Source organism: Octopus bimaculoides, chromosome 23 (genome assembly GCF_046866305.1).
Source record: "Octopus bimaculoides isolate indiv1 chromosome 23, ASM4686630v1, whole genome shotgun sequence".
In the NCBI taxonomy this organism is placed as follows: domain Eukaryota; kingdom Metazoa; phylum Mollusca; class Cephalopoda; order Octopoda; family Octopodidae; genus Octopus; species Octopus bimaculoides.
In genome coordinates this window covers 35,829,329-35,841,754 of record NC_142950.1, presented here as the reverse complement: position 1 = coordinate 35,841,754, position 12,426 = coordinate 35,829,329, and the positions used below count along the sequence as shown (strand labels likewise).

The following is a 12,426-nucleotide window of genomic DNA, read 5'->3' as shown; positions in this document are numbered from 1 at the left end:
TATATATATATATATATATATATATAGTGAGATATAAATAATATATAATAATTTATTTTCAAGCGCACAAACGCTGAAAGAACAGCAGAGGCGGGGCAAAATATCCATATAATGTCTCATGGCTCATTGCAGACATAATTTCCCGCTTTCTATGGATATTCTATCCTGTCTCTGTTGAGATATCAGCATTTGTGCGTTTCAAAAAGAAACTATTTTATTTGTATATCACAATACAGATTTCAGCGCTTCTAAGGCAAACGTTGGTTTGTTTACATCTATCGTAATATATATATATATATATATATATATATATATATATATATATATATATATATATATATATATATATATATATTTAGTTCAAATTTACAGAAAACAAAAAGACGAAGACAGGTGAGAGAACAATAAGCAGGTGTATTAGTTCGATGCTCAGGAAGAATTGAAAGGTCTTTGACGTTTCGAGCCTGCGCTCTTCGATAGAAAGGATATCTATATATATATATAAACGCCCTCGCGCAAGCTGCATGGCGCGTGTACACTCGCTCATACAAACATCTTGCGAAAATGTAAGTATAGGCAAATGTGTGGTTTGGTGCATTCACGATCACATAACGAGTTAAATAGCTACCTGGTGTTTATAAGAATGGGGTGGTTAAAGCTAAACTTAATTCATCCATACCTTAAAGTAAATTATGTTAACAGTTACTCAAATTCATTGCTACTGCATTGTGCGGGGATATTTATGTACATTTATGAATACATTTATGTAGGGTTCAAGTAGCTTGGTTTGTAATAAAATCTACTATATCCGGTGTGTTACCATAGCAATCTAACGCGATCTATAACTGAAATTTGTGTCAGAGAAATGAAAAAAATGTTTAAATAACGATTGATTTTTCAGAAATTCAATTCAGGTTAGTCCATTCTATTTATTTTGTTTAAAATGTTCATGTGGGTTTTAGCGACTGATTATTTTTATACAAATAGAACAAATAGAACAATGAGGTGTGGTAAATAGTTAACTGCAAAACAACCATGATTTAAATGTGGATTGCTTTTTGAAGTGTCAAGGTTAAAATTAGAAATTAGCAGTTTGTACGACATAAAAATATTAATAATAGACATTTGAAAAGAAATAAAAGCCGAGGACATATCAGATAAATGAGGAAAATATAACATGATACAATATAATATAACATAATATGATATGATATGATATGATATTATGATATGATATGATATTATGATATGATATGATATAATACAATATAATGTGAGCTGCTTGGTAGCATTGTACGTCTCTGGGCCAGTCAATGCACTAGGCCTTATGTTATTTAATTATTGACAGCAAACCACAACATACACAGGTCAGAATTGGGACCCTTGACCCATGTGATCCCAGGATAACTGGTCAGAGTGACCATACCTTAAGGTATATAATATTATATAGTACGAACACAAGGGGCTCCTTGCCGGGAATTCTACAATCCAGTGCCCCAGCATGGCTGCAGTATAATGACATAAACAATTAAAAGACAAAAAAAAAAAGTGAACGCAATTGAAAGGTTGTTGCTGGTGCTGCTGCTGTTGTTGTTGTTGTTGTTGTTGATAAAAAATTTATCTACTTGAAACTTCAAACCAGAAAATGAAAATGGATACGTGTGTGTGTGTGTGTGTGTGTGTACAAGTGGGTGCATATATACATACAAAGAATTTTCCTAGTTTATCTTTTAAATGTTTCTAATGTTTCGTGAATTTATTAGGAGTGTTGCACTACATACATACATACATACTTACATACATACATACATACACACATACATACATACATACATATATACAAGCTTGCATATATACACGCATACATACTTACATACATACATATATACAAACTTGCATACATACATACATGCATACATATATACATACATATATACAAACTTGCATACACGCATACATACATGCATACATACACACATACATACATACATACATACATACATACATACATGTATACAAGCTTGCATATATACACGCATACATACTTACATATATACATACATATATACAAACTTGCATACATACGTAGATACATTTATACAATCTTGCATACATACATGCATACAAATATACATACATGCTTACATTCATTCATACAAACACATACATACATACATACATACATACATACATACATACATACAACCATACATACATATACAGAACAAGGGACCAGGAAACTGTGCTGGTCCTATGGAGGACATTTGACCTCAACAGCTGAGCTACTGGGAGAGACGGAAAGAGCTACACCTCTACTCTCTAGAGCGAAGACAGGAATGGTATGCAGTGATATGTGTGTGGAAGATACTGGAGGGGCTGGCACCAAACTTTAGAATTAAGAGTTATACCAGACCTCGAATCGGACGTCACGGCATTGTTTCAAAAGTCCCAACTGTTTTATCTAAGGTGAGGACCATGTACTGAAATAGCTTGGGATTCAAGGGCCCCACAGCTATTTAACGCCTTGCCAAAACAACTGAGGGATCTGAATGACGTGGGGGTAGATGTTTTCAAAAAACAGCTCGACCTCTTGCTATCCAAGATCCCAGATGAACCAATATCAAGGCAGAAAGCTCAAAAGAAGGGCATTGGCATCGAATTCTCTGCTTCAGCAAAAGCCAATCACAGATAATTAGCCAATTAAAAGGTAATTACACTGGCAGTGCCCTAGCATGGCCACAGCCTTAAGACTGAAACATATAAAAGAATTTTAAAAAAGAATACACACATACTTATATAATACACACACACACACACACACACACACACACACACATAGCATCCACTGACAGGTTTGCAAAAGCAACGAAGATTTTGGAAGAAAAAAAAATATAAATAATAAATGAGTGAAAATCGAACTGCAATCCGCATGTTTGCTGCACAACTTGAGTGTGATGGCAATGCATTACAGACGAGATGCTGGAAGAGTTTGAGCATTTGAAAAGTGTGTGCGGAACGGTTGCCTCAGCATTTGATAGAGGAATTGAAGGAAAAGTGGGTGGAAGTTTGCTCTGATCTGCCAAAAGTGTTGAAGCCAATACAAAATACAGTTTTTCCTGATTTTGTGATGAAATCTGGGAGTATCTTTATCATCCTCAGACAAAGGTACACGTTATGGAATGGCGTCACACAGGCCGAAGCAATTCAGGGGCCAGAAATTGACATAAGAAAGTCATGGTGACTGCTTTAGGAAATGACAACGGCGTCCTTATCCTTGATTGTCTGAAACGTGTCCGTACCGACAACGATGTACAGTGGATTGTGGTATTTAATAAGCTTAGAGAAGCTATCACGAAGAAGAATCTAAACGGATCTGTAAATAACCCAGATTCACTACGACAATGCGAGGCTGTGCGCATCTTTGGCAGCAAATCAAGCAATCGGGAAATTTGGCCGGTCAACAATTTAGCATTTATTGTACAGTCCGGATCTTTACATCCTCTTCCATCTGTTTGGTCCAATAGAGGACAGGTCTTCGGGAATAAGAACTTGATGACACAAACGAAGTGAAAGGGGCTGTGAAGAAGTGAGTACAACGACACACTTTTGAATTTTTCTCCAAAGAAGACCCGAGAGTTGTGTACAACGATGGTGCCAATACATCGTTTTGGGATAGAGGCTATTTTGAGTAGCACCATTGTAGAGAGGAAGAGTTGCTCCGCACACATGACGTGTAAGATGACCAACTCATATCGTCTGTTGATATAAAAGTTACATCAATCATTGTATTATTTTCGTTAGAATCCTCGCGTCTGAGCATGAGTGCGTTTATATATACGTGCTTAAGGCAAAGAACCCTTTCGGTCACGAAAGAGCATGGGGTGTACCTAGAAAGTTCCCCTTCGAGGCACATGCCCAGGCAAGGTTGTTTATGGAAGACCAGCAGTCGAAATGGATTATCTATGTTCGTTTTTTCCGTTTTCTAATTTACAAAAGTCGAAGACCACGTTTCCCAAACGAATTTTCTGTTATGAGGGTATCAGTTAAAAATTTCCGTTTTTTTGTTTTAGTTCAAAATGGCTCCCGGATCGTGCGAATTTATCAGGATCATTGTCCTCTCAGCCAAGAAAAATGTGTACCGTCCAATAGGGATATGGGTCAAGTTGTTCCAGGAGGTTCCAGTTAATTTTGTATGGTGTTCCCACTTCTTTTAATCGCTATATATAGCTGGATAATATTGTAGTGTTGCACCTCTCTGAGATCCCAAAGACAACCATGTGAAGGGTGTCAGTAAAAGAGTTTTGAACCTATCTTCTAATAAAAATATCTTTGACGCAGCGGACCCCTATTACAACAAGGCTCTGGTAACTAACGGGTCGAGTTTAAGGACCACACTACCTATACGTATGCATGTATGTATGTATGTATGTATGTATGTATGTATGTATGTATGTATGTATGTATGTATGTATTGATAGATACATATAAACATACATTTATTTAAAGTTTACACAGTCGTGCAAATTTCTGAGAATTACTATGATTGTGGTTGTCGCCGTCGTCGTCGTCATCATATTTGACGTTGTTGTTGCTCTTGTTGGCGGCGGTGGCGGCGGTGGTGGTGGCCGCTTTGGTGGTATTGTTCGTGGTGAGTAGATGGTCTTACAACGAACACCGTAGTAGCAGGTACTAAGTGATTATACATAAATACCTATGAATAAATACTTTCGTTGTGTGAACATTTGCCAATAATGAGGTCCACAAACACTACAAACAATTATCAAAAAGCGAGCTCTCGATTCCTGTCCAGAACTAGAAGAAACACTTGACCTAAATTAAAACAATTAATAAAGTTTCCCATGAATTTGTAGGAAACAGTTTTTCACCCTCACATATACAAACTGTAGCAAGAAGCATAGATTGTGTATAGATTTCAACTGAAGTTTTGTTTATTCGTTAATCCTTCCACAGTTTTCTTTTTGTATCCGGTTTTCAAGATTCTTTATATGAATTCGTGTGTTGAAGCAAATGTTGTTATGTCTAGGCAAAGTCATTATGCCACTATTATTAACAAACGCACTTTGTTGGTCAATTAGTTAAAACATGACTTATTGTTTAACCTAATTAAACAAGCAATCGATTTGTTAATTGGATATTTAACCAATTCACTAATAATAAACAAACAAACCAAAGGAACCACAACTTTCAAACACATTTACCCAACATACAACCGTATCGATAAATAAATTCCATAAGTAAATTAGAACCACTCCTAAATATGTAACTAAACAGCGATAACTCTATTAAGTCATATAAAATTATAATCCTTATCGTCTTCCGTAGTGTAACATAGAAGTAAAAACCTAATAACCACATTATTTCAATTAATCATTATACAGGTAGGATTAAACACTAACTTTAATAAAAGTACAACAAGACACATTTAAACCAATGTACATTATATCGGTATTAATAGTAAACTGCAATAACTAAATTATATGCTAAATTGCAATCCATCTTTTTAGTTCATATTAATAATGATCGTACCGGTCTTCCATAGATATAATTAAAAATAAAGAAATTATCAATAATATTAAGAACCTGCATGGTACGGACTGCTGTCTCGTGGCCTCGGAATGTTCTCTTCAGAGCTCCTGACTTGGCATCGAACGCACGGCAGAATGTGTCACCACAACCTGTAAAAACTGAGAAATAAAAGCACTCCATCAATATTTGTCTATCATCCAGAAAAGATCTGTAAAATGCTAAAAATGACATTTATTCTACCGATTCCTTTAAAAAAAACCAACAAATATTCTCCCGTCGAATTGAAAAAGGAACGCTATACCCCAACAGTCGTGTTTTTCTTTTCAATTGGCTTTTTTCCTTTTAACGCACGGACTCTCGACTATGGAGTGGGATCCCTTTGTTCGATCGAACCCTTCAAGATGGTGCCCCAGAATGGTCGCAGTCCAATGTCTCAAATAATTTTCTACATTGTGTTCCTTTTCTTTTATTACCTCCGCCTTTTCAGTCGCGTTTGTTTGTCCGTGGACAAAATATCTCAAGAACCACTGAATGGCTTCAGATGAAACTTTCAGAGATGTTTGGCCTCATGACTGGCACAAACTGATTAGATTTTGAGATCGATCGGGTACCGGACAAGGATTCGGGATTATTTTTCCGGGTTTTTAACTTAATTTTTGAGAGCAGTCAGGTTCGTTTTTAGCATTCTCGTTTGTGAGAGCAGTCGAGCTTATTTCAGATATTCTCATTTTAAAAATCATCTCCGGCTAATCGTTGAGAGGACCTTGGTATTGCCTTGGCGGAGATTTGCGCTCTCTGAGTGCTCTTGTTTCCATTTGATCTTTATCTCTGAGCGACTGCCATCAATTCACCTGCCGACTACAAAACCTACCTATAAATCACAGCCCTTCTTCTTGGTACCATTCCTTTGTTTAATTTCCCACGAAATAACCCTACTTTATTTCCAAATGACATAACCTCATTACTTTATTTCTAGAGCTAACTTTTCATGTAATTTAAACCTGTTTAACCCTTGAAATGTTGGATTCACCCATTTTCCCCCTTGTTTGTTTACGTATTTCATGTTATTTGCACCGATGGTGACGTCCTGTACCCATATATGCATGTATATATATGTTTATATATTGTATATTGTTTATTTTTATTATATATATATATATATATATACCCACACACACATACAATGTATGTATGTGTTTATATACATACATATGTGACTATACATGTATATATATATATATATATATATATATATATATATACAGAGAGAGAGAGAGAGAGAGAGAGAGAGAGAGAGAGAGAGAGGGGGGAGAGAGAGGAGAGAAATAAAGAGGAGAGAGAGGAGAGAAATAAAGAGGAGAGAGACAGAGAAATGAAAGGAAGACAAGATACAAAGATGAAACACTCGATAAATTTCCATGCCTAAATATTGACAATTCTTTAATTTCTGATAATGTTCCGGTCCAATGGACAGCCTTTCAAAAATAGATTTTAGCGTTCATTTCATCTTCACTCTCTCAGCTTGAGGCGCAAACAAAAGCGTACTTTATGGCTGTGTGTACGTGTGTGTGTGCGTGCATGCATGCATGTATGTGCGCACGCGCGAGTGTGATACACGTATACTGTTGTTATAGGCAACTGAAATAGGCCAACACTAATCGACTATTTGACAAGGTATGATGTGGTGGAAATTTCCTGGTCAAGGCTAAAAGCAGAGAAGGAAAAAAATAAAACAAACAACAACAACAATCATAAAAGCAAACAGGGATTCGGTAAGGTATGCATGGGTATCCTTTCTCGGGAAAGCGGGCCCCATTAGTCACGGGTTATTATCCGGTAGGCTACACTACGCAAATAATAATAATGATGAAACAAGCAAAGCCACCGTAATTCTTCGTTAAGCGGACTCTGGGCCGCAGGTAGCCCATGTCCACTCTAAGAGGACGTTATTCTTATGAAGCGGCCACTACAGATAAGCACTTCATCACGTTGCATTATGGGCCTGTTTCCCTTCAACTTTCCTAAGTCCTCAATAACATTATGTGTTTCCGCCGATAACATCAGTCAAGTTAAGTGGGTCTCGTCCTGTATTAGAGAGCGGATGTTTCCACAAAATAACATCTGGTACGACCTAGTGTGACCTAGTGTTCAGTACGATACTGGTGACCTCAGCAAATCTTATCCAATAGAAGCGACTGGTGTAATGTACCCATAAATCTATCCAATTGGGCTCCTACTCACGTCATGAGTTATTTTGAACCGACGCAAGAAGTCCGGTTTAAGTAGTCTTGAAGCTCTTTCGTCAGCAAACTAAACATATCATCTGAACACAGAACAACTCATCGGATTGCAAAATCCTTGTCTGAAATAAAGTAAAGTCAAATCAAAACGAAACAAAACAAAAAAACTGGAATGAAGCTTCACTTGTAGTGCAGGTCATTGTCTCTTGTATACGGACGAGTGGTTGCCCAAAAGAAACCGGAATCTTGCACTATCAGTTTATTCACTTAGTTTACACATGTTTACATTTTTATCGCCTTCAAAGTATTCTCTATTTGAAGGAATGCATCAGTCCCCGTAACTTAGCGGTTCGGAAAAAGAGACCGATAGAATAAGTTCTAGGCTTACAAAGAATAAGTCCTGGGGTCGATTTACTCAACTAAAGGTGGTGCTCCAGCATGGCCGCAGTCAAATGACTGAAACAAGGAAACGAGTATATACGTATACATACATATATGTGTGTGTGTATGTGTGTGTGTGTGTGTGTGCGTACATACAAACATACACACACACACACACACACGCACGCACACACACACACACACACACACACACACATATATATATATATATATATATATATACATATATATGTATGTATATATATATATATATATATATATATATATATATATATATATACATATATATATATATATATATAAATATATATATATATATATATATATATATGTATGTATGTATGTATGTATGTATGTATGTATGTATGTATGTATGTATATGTATATATATATATATATATATACGGATGTACAAGTAATTAGCGAAACAATAATATTAATAGGTTCCTTAATGGAAGGTGAATTTTACAGAAGACATCACGATGGTTGTTTACTAAACCACAGGACGTTAGTAGAGTCAGGCAGACGGAAGTTTTACAAGTCTTGACCTGTCGCACTGTGGGGGCTGTGTTGACACATCTCGCGGTTTCATCGGTTCATTGTGTCTGCCCATGTATGTATGTGTCCGTGTGTGTGTGCGTGTCCGTGTGTGTGTGTGTGTGTGTGTGTGTGTGTATAAGAGAAATTGAATTTTAAGCTGATAATCAATTAAAACGAGTTTCTAATTATCAATGCGCAAATTATCTTCATTATTTAAACTCACATCTTTCTATCGATGTTAGCCTTGCTTCATGACATCCACCCGCCCGCCCACCCATCCATCCATCCCTCCATCCATCCATCCATCCATCGAGCCAGCCAGCCATCCAGCCAGCCATCCAGTCAGCCATCCATCCATCCATCCAGCCAGCCAGCCAGCTAGTCATCCACCCGTCCACCCATCCACCCATCTGTGTATCCCGGTCGTCATTCATTGTCTGCATCCACAGTGTCAGTATGAAGCGATGACTCGATGGGGTTAGTTTTAGGGTTAGGGTTAGGGGATTAATACGATATACACCGTTACAGCACTAACTGTTTTCAACTGAATAGACGTCAGTGATTAGTAGAAATTATCGAAATAAGACAATTTTTTACATGAAATAAATTCGAATACAAAAATGTTTTTCTGTTCTATAACACAAAATAGATAAGTATACGAAGTTTGAAAGTCTTTCGGTACCAAAAACACTACATAAAACATAAATGAAAACTGGTGCCCCCGTTTTGAACAAGATCCTATTTCTCTACTAAATATATCAGTCATTAGCATCAGATCCTATAACCAAGACAACCAGAGAACAAACTTGGCTATATTGAGCAAGGGAAGATAAATGGAAAGATAAGGTTACCACTTCTGAAGTTCTTAGTGAGACAAGATCTAACAGCACTCACAGTTCGTCATTTGCGATGGCTTGGTCACGTATGTCGCATTATGGGCGGTCGCGTCCCCAAACCGATCTTTTCTACGACCAGCTTCAGTGCTGTTCGACTCCAGCAGGGTGACCATATTTCAAATAGAGAAAGGGATCACGATTCAACCCACATTGAATGTCTCGGAACGACAGGAGACGCAACATCAATTGATTATCTTAGAGACTTACGAAAGGTGCTGGAAAGGTTTTGGTTTTAAGGGTATCGTGAAAGGTTTGCTTGGAGGCCCAATCTTCCGAGCTCTATTTCAGAGCTTAGAAAAACTGAAGGACCGCTACAATAAGTGTGTGAATCTGAGAGGGGGAATATGTTGAATGAAATCATAATTAACCAATCTTCCTGTATTTTCTTTTACCAAAAGTCAGGAGCTTTTAGCACCCCACGTACTATGAAAATAATAAGCAGTGCCGAGTTTTACAATTCTATAAGTGATAATATTTTATAAGCTTAAGGCTTATAAGCGATTATCGTGTATTGACTAAAGAAAATTAGTAAAATATTGGGACTAACGATGAATCATTTGAGATAGTTTATGAGGATTAGAGTTCGGAAGATAATCGGAGAAATAATTAGGGGTAATTTGAGCACATGAGAAAGGGAAGTGTTAAGAGCTTGGCGAAAGTAGGGCAAGTTATGAAGTGATTACGGGTTAGGGGACTTTGATAGGAAGCAGGATACCTGTAAGTTTTTAGTGTGTTTGGAATATATAGAAGTGAAGCAATTACCACTCTAAATACTGGCTGAGTCCCTGCGGGAGACTAGCTTTGGCCGAAATAAATCATGCGTGAATTGTTCTAAGCCATTAATCAGAGATCAGCAATCAAGAATTATCACACACACACACACACACACACACCACCACCACCACCACTCAAACACAGACACTCACACATATATACACGAACATATACATGCATATATATATATATATATATATATATATATATATATATATATATATATATATATATATATATATATATATATATATATATATATATATGTATATATATGTATATATATATATATATATATATATATATATATATATATATATATATATATATGTATATATCTATATCTATATCTATATATATATATATATATATATATATATACATATATATATGTGTGTGTATCACGTGATCAACCAGGCAATCAGATATTGTCACACATCGCTGGTCACAAAGCGCTTTGCATTGTTTTAGCCTTCAAATGATGCCACCCCGCTGACTAGGTGAGTAGGCCTATATATATATATATATATATATATATATATAGGGAGAGAATTCACAAAAAAAAAAACAAAAGACGAAGACAGGTGGAGTAGACAACAAACAGATGTATTAGTTTAACGCTTGGGAGGTGAAAAAAGTCTTTAACGTTTCGAGCCTACGCTCTTCCACAGAAAGGAACACAGAAAGAAACAAGGATAGAAAAAAAGAATGTGTAGTGGCTAGCGATCTATCATGGCGAATGCCGGACAGAAGAGTCACACAGGAGAGCTAGGAAGAAGGGGAGATGATAAAGTAGTGGTGATCCCAAAACGAAGTTGCGCATGCGTGTGTATAAGAGAGTTTGTATGTGCGTGTGGAAGAGGGCTGGTGATCTTGACGTGTGTGTATGTGTAGGTGTGAAAATGTGCGGCTGGGAACTGGTCAGTGCTGGTATGTGCGTGGCGGTGTGTTGTGATGTGATGTGTTGTGTGGTATGGTGGTGCATGGTGTTGGGAGGTGGGGGAGGTGAGAGTGGGGAAAGCAAGGGTGGGGTGTGGGTTAGGCTGCGGGTGGGGTAGAGGTGGTGTGTGTGGGAGTGGGTGAAAGGAATGAGGTGGGGTGGGATGGGCTTGCGAGGGATGGGTGACGATTGAACCCAGACGCACGGGCGTAAGGAAAAGAAAATGCACGGAGTTCCTGGAAGTGGGAACCAAATGATAAGAAATTATTAAATGTGTAACTGTGGGGAAAAAACAAAAACAAGGAAGGTGGGGGTGATGTCTCTTTTTTTTTCTCTTTTACTTGTTTCAGTCATTTGACTGCGGCCATGCTGGAGCACCGCCTTTAGTCGAGCAAATCGGCCTCGGGACTTATTCTTTGTAAGCCTAGTACTTATTCTATCGGTCTCTTTTGCCGAACCGCTAAGTGACGGGGACATAAACACACCAGCATCGGTTGTCAAGTAATGCTAGGGGGACAAACACAGACACACAAACACATACATACACACACGCATATATATATATATATATATACATATATACGACGGGCTTCTTTCAGTTTCCGTCTACCAAATCCACTCACAAGGCTTTGGTCGGCCCGAGGCTATAGTAGAAGACACTTGCCCAAGATGCCACGCAGTGGGACTGAACCCGGAACCATGTGGTTGGTAAGCAAGCTACTTACCACACAGCCACTAAAAGAAATAAAATGTCCACTTCAGAGAGAGAGAGAGAGAGAGAGAGAGAGAGAGAGAGAGGTGGGAGAAAGATGATAAAGAAATTATAATTTACTCACGTAACCCTTCATGAAACCTCATGCAGATCACAGTGTGTCTATGCCCGCGATAAACTCGGGTACATTCGGCAAATTCCGATACCCAAGAGCGTGATGTGTGGTCTGAACTGCCTGTATATAAAATCTTGTTGCAAATCTGTAAAAGAAAAGAAAAACAAACAGTTAATATCTCTGTCTCTGTCTGTCTTTCTCCCTCTCTGTTTATCTACCTCTCTAAATTTATCTATCTGTCTGTCTGTATGTATGTATGT

General features: G+C 37.5%; 1 protein-coding gene across 4 annotated transcripts in view; it reads right to left on the bottom strand.

Moving 5' to 3' along the window:
* The window catches only part of LOC106878315 (WD repeat-containing protein 86), a 42,676-nt gene that overhangs the window by 15,850 nt on the left and 14,400 nt on the right, over positions 1-12,426 (bottom strand). For all 4 annotated transcript variants that reach the window (XR_001410487.3, XM_014927504.3, XM_014927505.3 and 1 more), the window contains exons 3-4: positions 12,176-12,311; positions 5,602-5,705 (exon numbers count right to left, since the gene is read on the bottom strand). Coding sequence is in view for 3 of the 4 variants with exons in the window: in XM_014927504.3 (XP_014782990.1) it covers positions 5,602-5,705; positions 12,176-12,311 (240 nt within the window). In the remaining variant the exon portion in view is untranslated. The remainder of the gene's footprint in view (positions 1-5,601; positions 5,706-12,175; positions 12,312-12,426) is intronic.